This window comes from Gobius niger (genome assembly GCF_951799975.1).
Source record: "Gobius niger genome assembly, chromosome: 16".
Classification (NCBI taxonomy): domain Eukaryota; kingdom Metazoa; phylum Chordata; class Actinopteri; order Gobiiformes; family Gobiidae; genus Gobius; species Gobius niger.
This window is the reverse complement of record NC_136867.1, coordinates 27911641-27932578: the sequence shown is the minus strand read 5'-3', so window position 1 is coordinate 27932578 and position 20938 is coordinate 27911641. Positions and strand designations below refer to the sequence as shown.

Sequence of the window (20938 nt, the reverse complement as noted above, 5' to 3'; positions counted from 1 at the left end):
ATCATGAAGAAAATAAGAGAGGAAGCAAATGTGACTCTTTTTTCCATTGTAATACATAGTTGGCGACCGACAGGAGTTTTGGATTACTGTAATGTCCTCTTTAAGTGCATTATAAATGAAACATTATTATGATTATTATTTATACCTGCTTAGGGCGTTGCAAGAGTTCTGACGATGTTTTCTCTTTTTCCGTTGCTTCTAATGTTTACAGTGGTCTCCTGGTCTGTCACGGGCCCGAAACCAAGTGTAAAAGTCTGTTTTCCTCCATGACCCTCTGTTTGCGTTCTCTTATAGGATATAATAGATTGCAGGTTCCTTTGTTTTGCGTCAAAACAATGCGTGTCTTGGTCTTAAAGAGACTATACGGAGTTTAAAAATGTTAAAATTATGTATTTTCCTCCCCCTACATGTTCCTCCATGTCCTAATGTGTAGAATGAGCTCAGACCTGTTCACCACAATTGCCTCTAAAATCCTGCACTGTCACTCAAAAAGGTGTTAATTCGGGTCCGAAGTGCCGTCATGCACGAGCTTAATATAGAAGTTGCAGTTACACGTATGACCTGAGGTGGCAGTAGTGAGTATAAATATGACTTTAAGTGTAAGCCATTATTATTCAAAGTCTATTCAAACAGACAGCCTGCTCAGCAATACAGATAGGGAAATGTGTTTCAACTGACTGTCATGTCGAGTTTGCATTAAACACCACAGCGTTCAACACACGATTTGAGCCAGTGACACCCTGATAAGATGTGCTTCAGATCAGTGTGATGTTTTCTTTGGCACCAGCTAATGATCTGTGAGTGAGGAGTGAGGAGAGTCAAGGGATGGACTTTCAAAGCAAGTATTGTTTTCTCCTTTTCTGCTTCATTCAGCGCACTCCAGGCCACTGCTGTGTGTGGCAGACCTATTATTACAGAGCGGGGGAGAGACGGGGAAAGGACAGTGGATCTTGTTACGCGCTGGCTCCATAGACTTTCCACTCAATGCAGCTAAAGATACTTGAACCTTTTGTCAAATAATATATGCAAGCAAGAAATCTCATATTCCCCGTCCCTCCTCTGCACATTTCCAAATCTTCTCAATTAAAGCTCATAAACTCGAGAAAATTAGCAGCTCGTGGCGGGAGGCCAGTTTTACGGCCGTTATCAGGAAACTGTGCTTCGTTTTGCGGCCTACAGCCGGATGTGAGCCGGATCCGGGCTTGGTTAAGTGGTCTGGGATGGAAACCTTGACTTGCGCTGTGGTTTTCTCCTCGACTTCAGGCAGACTCGCTCTCATTAATTAATTTGTCAGGCAGTGCAAAAGCGCAGCAGCTGTAGGATGTGAAGGGAAATGTAATCTTTAATACGGTTAAAGTCCTGTTGAAAGTACAGGACGGCCAAAAGTGGTGCGAGGGTTGGACTTGATTGAACCTGGAAGTAGAGTAGTGACACCTGTACAAACTTTGCATAGCTGGATTTAGTCTTTTAGACACTTGCAGGACTGTTTCTGCTTTGTAAGTCCATTGAATAAGCAAAACATATGGTCTGCAACACATTCAGCTGCGGTTTTCGGTGAAATTCTGGACCATTTTTTGCTCAAACAGGACTTCACTGACTGTCAACAATCTAGTTTTTAGATTCAATGTTGTAATACAATCCCTGATCAAAAAAAGTCTATTTAAAAAGTGGCACCTGGATACAAGTTAAGGGCCTTTCTCACAGGCCTGGAGACTAGTTGGCAAACTGACTCGCCACTAGTCACTGAGATGTGTCTGCGACATCCCCTGGAGATAAGGTGAGTCGTCAGGGAGTCAGTGAAAGCCAACAGGTTCGATTTTAGTGACTTTTTCAAGACTCTGCACGATTGCGGTGACATCGCACTATTTGTTGTCCACAACCTGTGAGACGTTTCTGTGACGTCCCTCCAATGTTTCCGATAGCTGTCGGACAGCAAGGAGATCTCAAAGAGATGTAACGGTGATGTTGTAGAGAATTCTCAGAGACATCTCAGAGACGTTACCACTACTTATTATATGGACGATTTAGGTGTCACGTTGGAGATGTTGCAGAGACATCTCCAAGACATCACCGTCACCGCTGCGATTTGATTTTGTGAGTGTCCTCCGGTGAAGTAGGCCCTTAACTGTTTTAATGCATCTGGGGCTGCTGCTGTTGGTCAGGTCCAGGTTCAGCCACACTCTTCGCCCAAAGAATGAGATCAGCTGAATATCCTGAATGCCCGGGTTATTCATATATCATATCAGTGGATTTCGAGCATAGTCAAAGATGACTTTGTCAGGATTCATGATGGTTCATGGTTCAGGAAGCATGAGATGGATCGGCCGACTCAGAGTCCTGATCTTAACCCCAATGAGAACTTTGCACAGTGGTCACAATCTCCCATCATCAACAAGATCTTGCTTAAAAATATTGCAACTCTGGATCTGTTGACTGACAGAAGCTGAAACAAGGCCACAGCAAAGGTGCTGTAATCAAAGCTTCAGACATCCAACCAAACATTAGAGTGTGTGAATATATTTTCGACTTTATCTTTTTGGTCTGGTCGTGTATGAATAGTATTTTATGTAATGTCTCCTCAGACCCGTGCCTTTACATCCCGCGGTTCGCTCAGCTGCTGGAGTTCGGGGAGAAGAACCACGAGGTGTCGATGACGGCGCTCAGGCTGGTGCAGAGGATGAAGAGGGACTGGATGCACACGGGACGGCGGCCTTCGGGACTCTGTGGAGCAGGTAAAATGCGACACAGGGGAACGTCGTACTATAAAGTCTACAGGTGATCTTTCCTAGTGGTCACTTTTGAGATTTGCGTCTAGTTTTCTCCCTTAAACTCATAATCCAATTTGACTTCACCCAAACGTTAATGATTTTATTGAGCTTTTTACCCAAAAAAACAAGGCGAGATTTGAATATTTACAGATTCCTTTTGTCCAATAATTATAGTCTATTCACAGATTTCATATTTATATCAGTAATCTACAGCAGAAGTTTCAGATTGAGATCTCTAAATGACTCGTATTATGTTTTGATGCGTTTTGGCTCTCGTCCTGATCCAGAACGTGCCGCCCTTCTCCTCCTTCCTCAGCGTTTCTCGGGTAGCTCCCCCTGCTGCAGTGACTGAATAATTAATCATCGTCATAAAACATTCACGGCGAAGCGTCCGGAGCTAGAAGTTTGTCCCCAAATGTGATGCACGAGCCTCTGTTTACACCGAGCGCTGGATAAACAAGAAAACGTAACACAAATACTAGTTATTACAGTGCAGATTAGGTTCTCATGTTTCTTTTAGCATTTAATACTGAGTTTTTCAGGGATAATGGTAAGTAATTTTCATACTTTTACGCTCATGCTCGAATATGCGCACTGGAGAAACAAAACAAAATTCAGAGAACGAACAATTAAAATCCACCATATCTGAGAGAAAAGCACATTAGGGACTGATGGCTCTAACGTGCTTTGGAAGGCCATTCCAAAGTTTAGGGGCAGCCACAGAAAAGGCCCCGTTGACTCTAGTCTTGAGCCAAGAGCAGGAGCTGGTCAGTGGACCTCAAGGCTCTGCTGGGGGTGTGGGTGGGGCCAACCCATGAAAAGGTAAGGGTGCTTTATTTGGTATCGTACAGTTGATGTATGATAACAAATAAAGCACAACAAAATGTGTCCTCTGTATTTGACCCATCCCTCGACACCACTGGACAACCCACAGGGAGCAGTGGGCAGCTGCAGACATGTTTACATTTTAAATTGAGTAAAATCATTTTAAACTGCATTCTTAAAGTCACTGGGAGCCAGTGGAGAGCTGCCAGGACAGGAGTTATGTGCTCCCACCTTTTGGTACCACTTATATCGGCTAAAGGCGCTGGAAACAGTGAGTGTAGTGTACTGCCCTGTCATGGCTAAAAATCATATGGGATTTTGATTTTGTGAGGTTCCACTTTTTTTTGCAAAAGTAGAACACTGATAATCGGATCATTCCCTACCCACATCAGCGGCTAGTTCAAACTGAAAATGTGGGTGGAGTTTGAGCTTTTGTTGCCCTTGAAAGGAGCTAGATGCAAGTTAGCCATTTTATACTCACTACTGCCACCTCAGGTCATACATGTAACTGCACCTTCTTTATTAAAGCATTACTAAGTAACGTGTTTAATAAATCCTTTTCGTAGTCCCTGTGGGCATATTACAAGTGTTTATGGGATGATTGGGGGGTCTTTCATCTCCCCCTGGTGTCTCTGGCCAGAAAACCATGTTTGCAACTTGGCTGCCACCAGTCCGGAGCAACCAATACACACTAATAGAATCACGAAGAAGAGGCTAGCAGACTAACGGGCAAAGCTAACTGCGGGACTATTTACAGCCAAGTTTGAGTGAAAAAGAATATTTCCATTGTATAATTGGATGTACAATGTCCCTCTGTCCCTTTGTCTTTCCTGTCAGCGTAGTATTTACTCTCCAAGACAATTAATAAGTTAAAAAATCGCAACTTGCTTCGACACCTGCAGTTGCACTCATGGCCTCTAGGGGCAAGAGTTACTTAGTACTGCTTTAAGCGCGTGCATGACGGCATTTCGGACCCGAAGTGACACCTTTCTGAGTGACAGTGCAGGATTTTAGAGGCAGTTGTGGTGAACAGGTCTGGGCTAATTCTACACATGAGGGCTTTGTTGGAACATTTAGGGGGAGGAAATTAGATAATTTTACCGTTTTTAAACTCTGTATAGTCCCTTTAATATCTTCCTCGCTCTGTAGCGCTCCTGGTGGCCGCTCGGATGCACGACTTCAGACGCACCATCAAAGAGATCGTGGACGTGGTCAAAGTCTGCGAAACTACGCTCAGGAAACGGTCAGTCGAGAGAATCTTTACATTAGAGCGAATGAATAATGAAAGTGTGGCGATCGATGCGACTCATTTTGCTTTCCAGGCTGAATGAATTCGAGGACACGCCCACCAGTCAGCTGACCATTGAGGAGTTCATGAGGACGGACTTGGAGCAGGAGTGCGACCCGCCCTGTTACACCGCCGGGCTCCGCAAGAAGAAATCTCAGGGGGTAACGAAAAGAAATACACAGATTTAAAGTTTTATCTGGAACAATACATTATCACGCTTTACTATGGTGTCTCTAAGTGGAAGAGATGCCACAGGGAGGGGAAAGATGAGCATTTTGAGGGACATCTCATGTGTTTGACGGAACTATATGAAGTGTATCCAAATGAAACTTCGTCTATTTTTCTCTCTTGCAGCTGGAGATCGAGTTGAAAAAGCAGATCGGTGATGACTTTGAAGGTGAGAACGTTTGTGAAGAAAATACTTATTTAGGAAATCCAGTGTAGTAATCTTTGCTGTTTGCTGACACAATCCCAAGCTCTTTTATGAAACTTACAAGCTTTGGCTCTTTGTTTAGATGAGATTCATGAATTCGAAGATGAAATTGACGCGGAGCTGGAGAACTGTCGACCCAAACTCCGAGGGATCTACGCTGCCTATGCCAGAGAAGGTGACTTTCGACAAACTCTGTGAAAAAAAATGGCCACAAAATCTGTGCATTAGCTCAAGTTTAAGTCATTTTGTCCATAAATTCCTAAATAAAAGTCCAGTTGTGGCTTCTCTCTTGCAGTGCCAGTGCAGAACATGGAGGAGGCCATATTTGTTGCGACCAAAGACGACATGAACTCCGAGGAAGAAGACGAGCTTCAGGCCGTGGCGAAACACTTCGGGAAAGACCTGGACGAGCTGACCATCGAGGCCCTCAAGAAGCTGGAGCAGCCGCTGGACGGAGCTCCGGACGGGGCAGAGGACGAGGAAGAGGAAGGCGGTATCCCGAAGAGAAACGCTCCGTCGGTGGAGTCCATCCTGGGGCCGATCCGCTCTGCCGCCACGCTGGGCCTGAGCGAGACCATCGCCGTCTGCGTCACGGAGCAGAAGGGCGGTGAGTGCAGAGAGGGTGGGGCAGCCAAAGAGAGGGGTTCGTCTGTTCGGCAACCCCTTTGAGAAACCATTGTATCTTTATCATCCAGGTCTACTTGTGGTCAGCTACTTCCTCAATCTGATCTGACTCTGTCTCAGTCTTTGTTTGGGGTCTGCCCTGGGGCGAGCTGGAGGTGTATGTTTTGGTTCTTCCTTGATGTCATTCAGAGTTGCGCTCTTCCGGATTCAGATTCCAGAGGCCCGCGTGTGGAGTGTTTTTCTCGGTGTCTGCAAACAAACCTTGAGATGCTACTCCCATTGTCAGAAGCATTTCAAGGTCTGTTTGTATGGAGCTGGGAGTGGCACAGGTGTACACTACAGCTATTCTTTTATATTATCATCAGAGTATGAGGAGAGCGGCCGCTGTAGGGAAAAAGCCCGTTTCACAATTTTATCCTTCCAACTGTGTCACTGAAGTTCACATTTTTTTGTCCCTTCTTTTAGTTCTTGTAGTTTTTATGAGTCGACCAAAATAGCGTACATTCTTGTCTTATGTCAATGTCAGTTTTATTTGTATACCGCATTTCTAACAACACTGGGTGCCCAAAGTGCTTTACATACAAGGCAAAAAGACACCATGTAAACAATATAAAAATTGACAGTAAAAAAAACACACACAATAGAGTCAAAATGCAGCTCAAGTTGAATTGAACGCCAACAAGAATGAATGTGTTTTAAGGTCTCCTTTGGAACACAATAAGTTACTAACACACAAAGTCACGACAAACCATCACAAACCGGCTGCTATTCAAAGCCACATGCATGACCCATCACCCAATGAATAGAATAAATACAAGCATTTTTTTTAATTCTATATATATTGTATTATTTACAAATTGCTTAAAACTGTCCGATGCGTAGATGGATATATTGATAGATGGATGGATTCATGTAAATATTGATGGGCTGATTAATGGATGGATGGATGAATGGATGGATTGTTGATGAATGGATTGTTGATGAATGGACTGTTGATGAATGGATTGTTGATGTATGGATAGTTAGATGATTGGATGGGTGGATGCCTCCTTGTAAACGGGGTTGGGCTGTCCACGTCGCACTGACATCCTGCAGCCAGAGATCTCCTGCCCCATGGAGTTCAGGACCGAGAGGCTCCCCTGCAATGACTACACAGAAAAAAGTCTGTTTTAAATTAGTTCACAGAAAACAACTAAATGGAATTCATTTATCTTTTGTTTATTTTGTGAATGACAAGCTAAACCAGAGTAAAGTAAAGTAACGTGAATAAGTAACACTTTTTATTATTTTGGCAGATCCAGGGACCTTCTTCAAAGTTACCGACTTTGGGGGAGACTTAACCCTGTGTTCTCTGACTTTTGGATACCACTTTATAATTAACCTTATCTAGCCTCTAAAAATGATGAGTTAACACTTAATTCATCATGAACATTCATTCATCATTCATTAGTGAAGTATGACTAACAATAACTAAATCATTACAGTAAATGCACTAATGCCTAACTAATAATGAATAGTTCTTCACATACTTTACAAATACATTGTTAAGTATTTGTGAAGTGCTGTCATACTTGATGATGAATGAATGTTCACGATAAATTAAGTGTTAACTCATCATTTTTAGAGGCTAGATAAGGTTAATTATAAAGTGGTATCCAAAAGTCAGAGAACACAGGGTTAAGTCTCCCCCAAAGTTGGTAACTTTGAAGAAGGTCCCTGGATCTGCCAAAAGAAACTTAACCAAAGAAACTGGAACTAAATTAATAAAAACTACACTACACTAAACTTAACTTAGAGCAGACATGTCTGAAATCGGTGAACTAGTAATAAACTTTTGGGTCTGCTGTGATTATCTAAACCAAACAACACGTAAAGCTAAAGAAAAGTAAACATAATGAATAAGATAAAGCTCTGAGCCAATGTCTAATAACACGGCTTGTCCCATTTGGAGAAGAATCGCTTCAGTCCAGTCTTTGGCCGGTTCTTGAAGGCGTTGAGGCGGATGTTGAGGTGTTTCACAGCATCCTCCTGGAACTCCAAGGTCTTTGTTCCCACGGCAGCGAGCAGAACCTCCAGGGAACCTCCGTACACGTGCATCAGGTCCCGGGCAGCGGCTTTGCCCAGCTTCTGCACGTTCTTCGGTTTGAGGTGGACTCCTTCAGGGACTTTGAAGTTGCCCAGGGCGGCCTTCACCAGCAGGTCCACCAGCTTGTCATGGTAGGTCCTCTGGTGGGCCGGTTGATTCTTTAAGAGTTTCTTTACCATGGCCCAGATCACGAAGCTCTCCAAACTACGGTTGGGGACAGTAGGAGGAGCTTTCGTGGACTCTAGGACTGTGTTAAGTTTTGACTGTTCTTCACACAGATCTTGTTCTCTGGGACCATCTAGGATTTTGGTCTCTACATGATTTGCTGATGCTGGATCTTGGCTCTCATCCAGCCTTTGATACTCCACAGAGCAGATGTCTTCGGGGCATGAAGGCTCCTCGGGACATTCGTAAGAATCTTCATAGATGTCCAAAATGTTGTCCACTGAATCATCGGTATGAGACACTTCTTCGAGGTCTGAATCCTCACGTCGCTCCTCTTTTGTGAGGTCTTCATCCACATTTTCTAGAGTTTCAGCCCACAGTGGACTGTTAAATGCTAGGTTAAAGATCTCTTCCAAAATCTGGTGGCCGTCAGCGATGGTGTCTTTGGGACATGAGAGATCTTCCTGACTTGTCTCCCCTAGACTTCTGATTTTGAGTCTAGTTCCTGAGTCTACTAAAGTATCAGGGTCTGTCTCCACTGATCTGTCTGGGAGAATCTCTCCAGTTTCAGTGGTCTCTGTGACTTTGCAAAGTTTATTTATTAAGACTTCCTCCTGATCTTGCTCTGTAAGGGCTTCTGGAAGTTGGGTTTTCTCGAGGATCTTGCCGTGCTTTGTGGTTTGGGTCTCCACAACATTATCTGTGCATTCAGAATTTGTGTTTTCATCTAGATTCTCTTGTTTTTCTGCACCTTCAATCTCTGATTGACTTTGGTGGCCCTCAGAGCTGCTGTCTGACGTCTCTGGTATTTTCTCCACAGTCTCTTTTTCTGGGACCTCCACTGGGCTTTGGAAGATGTTAGACGGGCCGTCTAACCACAGATGTCCTGAAGATGTCAAGATCTGTAGTTCAGATATTTGGCTCCCCTCTGGACTTTGGAAGAGCTTTGAAAACCCCTCTAACCAGAGATTGTCAGCATAGCTGGAATTGTCTTGGTCCATCTCTTGGTAGGAGAGATCTGTTGAACACAGTTCCTCTGAGGTGGGGCTGGTCTCAGAGTCTGACCAGAGCAATGGACTTTGGTCAGGATATTCAGCTTCCTGCAAACTGTCTACCAAAGATGTGACTTCTCCTGGACTGGTCTCCTCTGTACCCTGGTCGGGGATTCCAATCTGAAAGTCTTCTTCCACATAGTCTCTGGGCCCCTCTGTAGTTTCAACCTCTGTGGTCTCTGGACTTTGGATCTCAGAATCGTCGTCTGAACAATGATCACCAGTGGTCTTTAAAAATAAGGACTCAAGTCCACTTGGATCTTCTCCTGTTGCGTCACGCAGGTTCTGCTCGTGTTCAGAAGATCCATGATCGTGTCCGGAGCTGCAGAAGGTATCTGCAATGTCCTCTGGTGCTGTAATGTTGTTCTGGCTCGTCTCGGGGGAACATTTTTCTCTCTCTTCAGGAGTTTGCTGCTCACCTTGAGACCTAGAATCGTGTAGCGGACTCTGCTCTTCATTTGATTGGCTCTCGATGTGTTCATCTGAAGCCTGGAGGTCCTGGGATGTGTTCTCTGGAGCAGTGTGGAGGTTTTCTGCTCGCTGTGAAGGAGCTGTTTCTCCTGGAAGCTGCTCCTGTCTGGAGTGGCATTCAGATGTGACCTGATGTGTTTGGAGAACCTTCTCCATAAGCAGTTCCTCCTCTGGGACTGTGAATCCCATCGCGAGGAGCAGAGCCATGGACGCTCTTTTTTTCGCCTCTTTCTTTGTGCGGCCGTTACCCGTCGCTCTGGACTGGTTTATTGACGCCTCGATGGTGAACATATAGTTGTTGTTTTTTAGCACTTTCTCCTCCAGCGTGCGGTACACCGCGTACTTCTCCCCCCGGAGCATCTGGAGCTCTGAAAGTCGAGAACACGGATCTTTTCCCAAACCAAAGTCCGGCCCGATGTGGACAGGTGTCTTGTTCCTCTTGGATGTTGGTGGGGCGGTTGTTGCCTCTCCTCTGGGTGTCTGGAGAAGAAGGGAGCTGGTTTGTGAGGCTGTCAAGTCCAGAAGGTCTGTTTCTGGGACCTGGTATCCCATCTTTTGGAGCAGAGCTGTGGACGCTCGTCTTTTTGCTAACTTTTTGGTTTTGCCAGTGCCGACAGCGCTGACCGTGTCTAAGGTGGCCTCGATGGAGAAGAGCAATTCTGCTCCTTTGATTTCTCCATGGAGCTGGCGGTACGTAGCGTACGGTTGTTTGCGAGCCATCTGTAGCTCAGACAGACGCATCGAAGGGTCCTTACCCAAACCAAAATCTGGACTTGGCTTTGTGTTCACCGCGCAGTTCTGCATTTCTGTGGGGCTTTTGCCGACAGATGCAGACCTGTCCATGTCTCTGGGGCTTTTGTCGACCGATGCAATGTTTTTGTTGGAGCTGGGAGCTAAACTCTCCAATTTCTCCAACATCAGGATGGAGGCCTTCTCCCGGGCAGCTGTTAGGCTCGACCCTCGTGCCTCTGCGCAGAAGTCCCCAGCTTCAATGCAAGAGGAGAGGTTCTCGGGGTCCTGCGGCGTCTCATAGGACTCTTTTAAGTGCAGGGTAAGGTTGCACTCTTTTGCCCTTTCGATGAGGGCAATGAAGTATCTGCCTGCGTCCATGTTTAAGAGTTTAAACAAGGCAGAATGAGTAAAAAACTGTCTTTGGTTGAGAAAGTGTCGGAAAACGTTCCTGTGAAAGCAGTGTCCGTATCGAGAGTCTGTTTCGAACTGGCTGTGATGAGACAAATGTGTACTGTGATGTCACAGACGAATACTGTTAGAATGGTGACATCATCGTTGCTCCTGGCAACACTGTCAGAAAGCAGGAAGTAGACTGTGCACGGAATGTTGCAGCTAAGTTTGTGCTACTATTGGTTGTTTTCAGATTCTAGAATGTGATGATGTCACAATCCCATGTGGGGGCAGGATCCAACTGTTCCTATTATCAGCATTACACTTTCACATCTATAATATAATATAATATAATAATTGCCCCTCCACCTGTATGTGATGTGACCTGAAACCCAGCAATAGATACAGATGGCATCTTTGGAGCCACCCATATTATGATGATGTTCGAAGCCGCCGGAGGGAAAATAATAAGCTTTCTATTATTATTACTTAAACAAATGCTGAATTATTAATACATGTTTCTACTAGATAAAGATACAAAGACATGGAAGGAGCAAAGTGGTTCCACAGCCCATAAATACTTATAAAACAGACAATGCTAACTAGAAAGCTAACGTTAGCTTCCTGCAACATATGCTAATGGGACCGATGTTCGCTTGACTTTATTGGTGTGTGATAAATATGTTTATAGTCTGTCAGAAAACGGCTAAAAGTGTGACTAATTGTGATTCCCATAATGGGTTTTCTCCCCCCTCGTGTGACGCGTTGCCGTCTGCATCTATCGGTTTCATATTTCCATTTCTACATGAATTGAAAATTAAATAACATAAATAACTACATCACATTTCAGAAGATGTTAAATTGATTTATTTAAATTGTTTTATTTAAATTGTTTTATTAATATGCTTCAAACTGTGTCTTTCTTACGCTCGCTTGTCTTTAGCTTCAAAACACAAGACTATTTACATCGTATGTAAAGTTTTTAACACTTTGTAAATTGTATCTGTCAGCTGCGATTTTCTGCCCCTCCTTGAATTTAGAGAGAGTCAAATGTGTTTTAGTTGGTGAAAAATCCCTCTGAAAACTTGAATCGTGCTGTTTGCAGCTCGTCTCTCCTATAGGGAGAATACATTGAGCAGGCTAGCGGACTAGCCTACTTGCTAACTGTCCTTATACATTAGGATCGAACAGCGCTCCTCCTTTTAATTCCTATGAGAATGGCAAGTTTAGCAAACAAAGCTCTTCACAGATCTTGAATAAAACTCTAGTTGGGACGTTGCAGCCGTTACCGTGACAAATATGTGGCCATTTTGTGATCATCCTGTCAGACAAACTCTACTTGAAAGTGATTTCCATTAAAAAAGAAAAAGACTTTGGGTGGTTCACAACACAAGCGGGGATCTGTTTTTGTTCAACTAAAATTTTGAGAAAAATATAATAACTGCACCTCATCACGGCGCAAAATACTTGAGTTTTCAAAGTAGAAAGTACGTCAACACGACCTGCTGTCCTGGAGTGTGCATTATTAGGCTTTTCAAATTAAATTTTCACTTTGGATCTTTTACAGAAATGTATTAGAAAGTGTTATTTTATGAGCAAAATTACTTTCAGGAACACATCCATACAAGTCAAATGATCAAAGTCAGTGAGAAGAAATCACATAATTAAGTAGAGTGTCATTAGTTTCAGTAATTAGTGTAAAAGACCAAAGCAAAGATGAACCTCCTGCAGGTGTTCAGGCAGAATCTGGACACGTCTCTGTCAAAGTCTCCAAATACTCGAGTTTTCCAGCCTCCCTTTTGTAGTTTTTCCCCTGTTCTTTAATCTCCTCGCTGTGACTCCCTCCTCCTCAAGACGCCCAGATAAGAGGCCGTTAATTAGAAGGTACAGTTTCCTTAGATCTGCACGTAAACCAGAGGGGCCGAGTTTAAGACTAATGTAATGGTTAAATATTGGATTAAATGGCTTAACTATACAACACAGAATTAAATCAAAAAGTCATTAAAACGAATTCAGTTATATTCAAACTGATATTAAATCTATACTTCTTTGAAAATAATGGCACTAAAGGACAAGAAAATGAATTCATCTAAAGGCTTCACGACTGGAACTTACAGCCAATAGACCTGTGGAACGCCTCATTTGAAAGCTAAGACCTACAAAATTGATCTGAACTGATTTTTTCTTTGCCGTGTTGTCACTGACCATCACTGTCGCTCACTCCAGCACTTAAGTAATGAAAGTAATGTCTCAGGATCCCTCACCACATATTTGTACAGAGAGTACAGGTGCTTTGTAAACCTTTTGTCATCATTATAGAGTCCAGACCTTCTCCGAGTTGTGAGACAGTGACACGGCGATGACTAAACACTAAACGCATTAAAGTGAAGATAATTTCCTTAAAAGCATCTGTTGCTCAGACTCTGAATCACCGCTCTCCATAACGACTGTGTTGTGTCATCCCCAGGGCAGATATTTTATGACTCTTCCGACCTCAGCGTTCCACTTTTCTGTTCCCTCAACCTTTTAGTTACATTATCGACTCGTAAATCCAACACGAGAGGCGTGAGGTCACACCGGGATGAGGTAAAAACAAAACTGTCAGGTTTAATAGCGCCGTGTTGGAAGAGTTTACTGCTTGGAATTGGGGAAAAAGAGAGACTTTATGATAAACTGCGGTTTCAATAAGGGGAATGCTGCTGCTGAAAACATTGATTATTCATGCAGTGGGCACGAAGCCCCCGACAACAGAGCTCCAGGTTCATTTGGGTGCTCAAACCCCTCCACTGTGTTAAGGTGGCAGTTCCAGGAGGGGATTTCTTTTGATAAGACTTCAGGGCTTGTTTTCTCAAAATAAGGTTTTCATTCCACTCTTCTTCCTAAAGCCTGATTTATTGGGCTTTAAACTCCAAAAACATAAGATGTAGATGTTTCAGTAGTAACTTTAAACAAGATTTGCCCAAAGGAAGGCCCAGGAAGCTGTTCCCATTGAAAAACCTAATTGATGTATATTGATGTCATTGGCAGTCAACGTCCGGATTTCAATTGACATCTATTGACGTCATTGGCAGTCAAGGAGTTAATTGATGGCACATTTCCTGTCCTTTTTTTTTTGAGAGCTGATGAAACAAGTGAATTTCTCCATTGTGAGATCAGCATTTAGGCTACATCTTTTTTCAGCTCACAGGAGAGCAGAGTCTGTTTCTCCCACTGTGAGTTAAACACTGTCTGTGTCCCGAGAGAAAGATCCCTCCGGCCCCCTCCCTTTCACCATCTACATGCTTCCCCTCGGCCAGATCATCCGCCACCATGGACTCCACTTCCACACGACGATACTCAACTCTTCATCTCCACTAAATCCATCTCCACCCTCACTGACTGCATCTCCGATATTAAAACCTGGATGGACAATGCTTTCTCAAACAGCAATAAAATAAAACACCTTATCACCAGCCCCAAATCTCTCCTCCCCTTTGTCCAGAACTTTTACCCTCTTCATCGACGGTCACATTGTCACCCCCTCCCTCTCTGTACGTAACCTCGGCATCATAATGGGCTCCACCCTCTCATACAAAACACACACAACAACATCACTAAAACATCCTTCTTCCACCTCCGCAACATGGCCCAGACGTTCGATGCATGTACAGTGTTCATCTCTGAGTGGCCTCTGACCTAAATGTGCAGGACTAAGTGGCAGTAAATCCAGCACCTGTTTGATAAATATTTGATTTTCATTGTACACGCCGGACTCGTGAAATGTGCGTTTGGCTTTTTAAATATTAACAGCGAGTGGGATCCATATTGACGACGCTAATAATCCACGGACAAACCGCTGTGTTTGAGTGCTGCGCCACAGGACCAGCTGCTCCAGCGGCTCGGAGACAGTCGAGAGGAGGAGGGGGAGAGAGAGGGGGGAGAGGGGGGGATAGTCAGGGGGGACGGGGGTGGGGCTTGTAGCAGACTGAACCGGGACTGAAGGATTTTTGTGTATCCAGAGACAACAGTAGCTCTCCGGCCCTTTCTTTGTTGTTGTTAATGACTAGTTGCATTTTCTGTTTGTTCTGAAAATGCAGAACACAATCTAAGAACATGTGGGTCAATATTGGAACGTATGACTAAATTCAAGTGATTTTCTTTGAAATACATACAATATATCATTATTTATTTATTTATTGGTTTATTTGGTTGGGAACATGTTGGCTGTTACTTCTCCGTGAAGCCCCTGCTCCACATAAACCTCTGCAGAGAAACAAGCTTAAAGGTCCAGTACCTGATATTTCTCCAGGCAGTGGAATGAAATGAGTTTTGTCTTTATTCAGGAAATCGTTAAAGTGGACATCTGTGCACCAAATTATGAAGTATATTTTGTCAGCCAAGAACTAGCAGCAAGTTGTTGTTGGCATTACTCCGACAGGCTGTGATATTCTGGACCTTGGGAACAGTTCTATAGGATGCGATAGCTTCACTGAGCATGTCTTTAAAAATAGTTTTTTCCACAGCTGTGTTGTCTTCGAGCCACAGACGAACTAATGTCTTAAAGGAACAGGCCACCGTTATTACATACTGAGATATGTTCTTACCTGAGCTTAGACGAGTTGATGCGTTGTTTAATGGTGACCCCCACCCCTCCAAAAAACTATACCAATAATATTTGTCGAATTAAATACAATGTGCCTGGTGTCGCCTCGGGGTCCCCCCAGACCAGCTGGAGGAGGTGTGTGTGGATTGGGAAGTCTGGGCATCTCTGCTGAGACTGCTTCCCCGCGACCCGGCCCCGGATAAAGCGAAAGAAAATGGATGGATGGATGGATGGATGGATGGATGGATGGATGGATGGAATTAAATTAAATTGAGTTGACTTTAATGAATTGAGTCTAGATGTAGCACTGTAATAGTTGGGGCCCCCTCTCCCCAGAACCTCAGTTTCTCTGCTCCGTCCCTGCAAACATGTATCTCTGCGTCGTGAGCTCAGGCTCCAGAGAACTACATGACACCAATGTTTTGTCGGAATCTGTTCTTATTTTTGCAGCGAATTTACTACGTTTGTTTGAGCGAGCCATGTGTAAAGTCTCCTTGCGCTGCACCGAGATTCCTACGTGCATTGTATCATCGTTCTTCACATTGACGTGCATAGCTCTTCTTGTACCTCTTAAATAATGTGCTGTACTCAATGTGCTGCTCACAGGGAACTGATGTAACCACGAAAAAGCCGTAATGCTGGTGTACTTCTGAAAGTATTTGATCTGTGTCAGAAACAGGATATGACTGATTGTTCTGAGGCACAAATCCACCATTTGATCTCCGCTGTGTGCCATCATTAATCAAAACCACGTTCTGCCGTGAGATCGTATATGCTGAGGCCTGACATTTCTATAAGTCCGTCGGATTAGGCGAAAGTGTGAATGAGAACTTGACAGACGTCTCTCCAGGATCGGCCTGTTGCTGGAGTGTACGGCACATGAGCGGTGTGGGTGTGGGTGGGTGCGGGGACGGGTATGGGGAGAGGAGGGAGCGCCTGCCTCGGGGCGACTGCAGTGGGCGGGGCCTGAGTGTGGAAACATATGGCTGAACGGACCCGAGCAGACAGTGATGACAGCCCTCAGACCGAGCACTGGAGGAGACGCAGGGGGAGCGCTGGGATTTTACTGATCACAGACCTATTTATAACTGATCCTGCCAATACAAGGCTTTAATCAGAGATGCAGCATTTTAGTTCATACTTAGCCTTTTTAAAGTATTGACTAATAATGTTTTAAGCCAGTGCTGAGAGATCTGCATTCCCAAATAGAGATCATTTCATAATTGATTTAATGATTTCGGTTCGGTGTTTGGTTTAGACATGGTTTCTCCCAGATGAGACGATTTTATCCATTTTAGATCCGTTTTAGACCCTTTTTAGCCCTGTTTTTGTCTTGATTTGATCTTGATCCTGGCCTGGTGGTATTTGGAAGTTGAACTATTTTATGAGTTGACACTTTGTATGAAAACTCTGAGATCCACTGGGATTATAGCATAATGAAGTGTGTAAGTTCTGCTTCACTCACACAGATCTTACACATCATTTTAGAAACTAGAAACCCAAAGGTCTAGGCTTTCAAATGAGGCATCACACTGGGATATAGGCTGCAAGCTCTCCTGTCAATAAGCCTTTAAATAATTGAACTTTGTCCAACCTTGTCCAATCATGCCTCATAGCAACCGTTGCTACCAGACATTCCCAGGATCTCCTCTTATTTGAACCACTGGAGTGAGGCCCTTTTTGAAGCCAATTAGCGAACCGGGAACTAACTTTTAGGCCAAGCTAATACTTGTTTACCGTCCGTCTTGCTGTTTGCCAAGAGTTTCATGAGCTGTCTTTGCTGGACATCGTCACAAAAAAACTGCAATATCTGGCACTTTTTAGGAAGCGTTTAGTTGCTCGCTGAATAAGATGCTGGGGAGACAGAGCCACTGCAGACAACAGCAGGGGTTTGGCTCCTGTAGGTTTATCAAGCAGCTAACTTAACAATAGCGCTCATGTTTTTTCAATACTAGACTAGCATATAAAGGGGTAGGTCTATGGCTCTTTATAAGTCGCTGGTGAGTTTGAAAAGGTTGAGGCGTCGAAGGCCGGTTCTGCAGAGTGCTTCTGTAAATGATCTGTGGGATTAATCAGATTTTGTTTTGATCGTGTAAAGCGAAGGCGCCATGACTTCCGCTCAGTGAAAACCACGTTAGAGCCGCAGTGAGGAGTCGGATGGACAAGGTCTGCTTTTCAGAGAACAGGGAGAGACAGAAGAGTTTGAAGGCAGGGAAGTTGTTAATGAGGCTCTGTTAGACGGAGCTGGAGCCAGGTTTCCACAGTGTATTTTCACCAAAAGGAGACTCCACGACTGTCCTGCAAGGTCATTTATATTAGTGACAGGGTCCATTATCCCACTTTATATACTAAGGCAGGTATGATAGAAGAAAAAAATGCATAAGGGTATTATTTTGATTTTAATGAACATGGGATGTCGTTTTCATTTAGTCTTTTTAATCAAATTGTGCCCAAACAAGACTTTATAAAAACAAAAGCACAACCAAACAGTCCTGCAATGAAACTAAATGAAGAAAGTTATGACTACAGCCGGAAGCATACTGCCCGATTTTGTCTGTCATGGGGACAATTTGGGTCATTGCCCAAAATCGTAGGTTGTAGGTCGTACAGCGAGGCCTCATTTGGAAGCTAAGACCTACAAAACTAATCTAAAGTGATCTTTTTCTACAGGTACCTTTTGATACTTTTATTTTTTGAAACGAGTAGTACCTAAACTAGATCTCAGTCGAATGGAAAACTTGATGAGAGTCCTTTTATTTGTCCAGCCCAATATCAGAGAAACGGAACAGTAAAGCCAGGACTAGCACTGGAGCCTTGTTTCTGCCCGTGGAGCCGTAGCAGGTGTGTGTGTGTGTGTGTTTGTGTGGAGTGGGGGGTGAGTGTTTACGGGGGTGGGGCTCGGTGGGTGGGGGCAGGTGCTCGTTTGCCTCCCACTGGCTCCAGGGGTCAAAGGTCCGGGGTCACGGGGGTGTAACGTCAGCTCCTTATCTCGCTCCAGTCGTCTGTCGCTGACCCTCGATCAGAACAATCCTCTCCTGGACACAGCGGAGACCGGTCTGAAGAGAAAACCTTCAGACAGAACCTTTAAAACATTAAGTGCAAGAAGTACAAAGTATGCGGGGGCTTTGAAGTTGCATTTTGCTTTTGTAAATTCTTTGAGAAACCGTGACTCAGTGCAAAAATCAAGCAATATATTGAAAAAATCTGCCAATTATTTGTTTCCAGGTGAAAATTAAAGGTCAGCCATCCTTTTTATAACTTCTCTATATCCACTTTAAGTCTGTTGGTTTATTGTCCCCAAAGTGAAAATTGAGACTAAAATAAGGATAAAACTTCAAAACTTGAGTTGCACAATGATTTTGCGATACATTGTGCAACTGAAAGATCTCATGATTTAACGTAAAGGCGCCGCCGGCAGAAAGGAAAGCGTCTTATCTTTAGGGGACGTCTCTTTTTCCCGGTTGAACCCCCTCCCTGTGTTGTTTTAGCTCCTATCTCCGGCGTTTGTTCTGTTTAATCCCTGATCTTTTTGTCTTCTGACCTGGTTTGTCTCTTGTTTTCTCTCTCTGTGAAGATTCACCTTTTGTGGACACGTCTTTGTAGTTCGAGGGCGTTGAATTTCAGACGAAGGAGCCGCTGGAAATGGGACGTGGACGACGTTGTAGAAAGAGTGTTTCGGGATCGTGTGGAGGCCACTCCTTTACCAGATCATTCTCATTTTATAGAAGTGTTAGCGGCGGCCCCAATTTTCCTCGCTCTTACGAACCCTCCAGTCCAGACAAAATAAACAAATCTCCGCACATGGGGACTGATAATCCACTGCCCGACCAAAAGGAAAAAATGGGCCTCATTCATGAACATCTTAAGAAATGTCTTAAAACCCATTCTTGCGAAGGCAGTGTGTTCTGAGTTTGGTGAATGCCGACTTGGAAGCATGTGAGGACCAATTAGCATATGTCACCGCCTCTGTTTCGCCATATAAGGACAGAAAAGCACAGCGCTCAAAAAGCCAGCCAGAGGAGGGTATGAATGACCAAACACGAATCTAAAACTAATAACTAACAAAAAACCAAAATAATCGGCACAATCAAGGAGCCTCCTAAACCTGTGGGTACGCAAATGAGTTCTCATTACAAAATGTTTAAATAGATATAACGCCCCTCCTGGAACCGTCACCTTAACGTGATGGAGGGGATTGAGCACCTGAATGATCCTGGTGCTCTGTGGTCGGGGGCTTCGTTTCCCTGGTAGGGTCTCCCATGGCAAACGGGTCTTAGGTGACGGGTCAGACAAAGAGCGGTTCAGAAGCCCCTTATGAGAGACCAACATTCCCGGTTTGAATCGTGAGGGCGTCCTTCTGTGGACCCACCACCTGCAGGAGGAGCCGGGGCTGGTGCTATGTTGTTTGGGCAGCTCCAACGGCTGCCCCCACGACCCAGAAACGGAAAAGTGGAAGAAAATGGATGGATGGATAGATATGACCTGGACATCGCGAAAGGGTCTGCCCTGTTGGCTCACCGAGCAGAGAGCCCGACTCAGGAACACTAGGTCGCAGGATCAAGGCCCACGTTCATGTTTTTTGAAGTAACATTTAATGCTGCATTTCTTTGAACAGCGACATTCAAAAGTTTTAGCAGTAATACATTAGTACTTTCCATTAATAAAAGAAGGCTCCAAGTGATATTAACTTCTGTATAAATGCATCTGTCATGTCTCCCATCATCAATGCAATTAATTTAATCAAAAGTTTAGTACTGGTTTAGTAATTTTTAGTCTTGGTTCCTTTGTGCTGAGCAAAGTGACTTCCGGAAACAAACACCAGAAGTTTTCCATCTGATATTGTCTTTGCTCCATCAGCCCATCAAGCCAGAATCGTGTGGAAAACTTGGAAATCCCCTTTTTATAAATGCATAGGCCCATAATCCACTCATCCAAAACGTGAGCTGCAGTAATCTCAGCCCCGCCCGGTTTTATAGATCGACAGACGAGGATTTCAGGACCTGGACTTTCCCTTCATTTTGGTCTGACTTTTCCAATTGAAGCTTTGTCTTTTGCTAAATCCACGTTTTGGAGATTTGAAACCTTGTGATAACGTTCAAAAAGCAGCTTATATTTCAGTCTGTAATGTCATGGATGGATGTTTTCCCAAGAATTGTCTTTTTGAGCTCATTATTCTCGTCTTTCTCACAATTATGATAGATTTTCTTGCAGTGAATTTAAATGTTTTCTCAGGGAGTTGTAAAAGAACGTGCGGCTCAGATCTCCCCAAAGACGCTCTTTTTCTGTGTGGTTAGTTTTTCCCGTTAAAGCCCGAGGCGTTTTTATGGCTAAAGCTGCTTTCTAGTTTTCATAACGTCAATAAAACAATGGAAGACGATCTCCAAATACAGTTGTTCATGAGACTAACTTTGACCTGGAAACGCAGGGATTTTTACACGAGGAAATGCCTTCAGGGACGAACCGCGCGCTGCAGAAATACTCGCTGTTTTGTTAGTGTACAGTACATAGACTTGGTTTAGACG

The 20938-nt window shown here is 44.0% G+C and overlaps 1 protein-coding gene across 1 annotated transcript in view; it reads left to right on the top strand.

Moving 5' to 3' along the window:
* The window catches only part of brf1a (BRF1 general transcription factor IIIB subunit a), a 96689-nt gene that overhangs the window by 40250 nt on the left and 35501 nt on the right, over positions 1-20938 (top strand). The window contains exons 7-12 of the mRNA XM_079573465.1: positions 2583-2732; positions 4743-4836; positions 4916-5042; positions 5236-5278; positions 5397-5489; positions 5610-5921. Of these exons, the coding sequence (XP_079429591.1) occupies positions 2583-2732; positions 4743-4836; positions 4916-5042; positions 5236-5278; positions 5397-5489; positions 5610-5921 (819 nt within the window). The remainder of the gene's footprint in view (positions 1-2582; positions 2733-4742; positions 4837-4915; positions 5043-5235; positions 5279-5396; positions 5490-5609; positions 5922-20938) is intronic.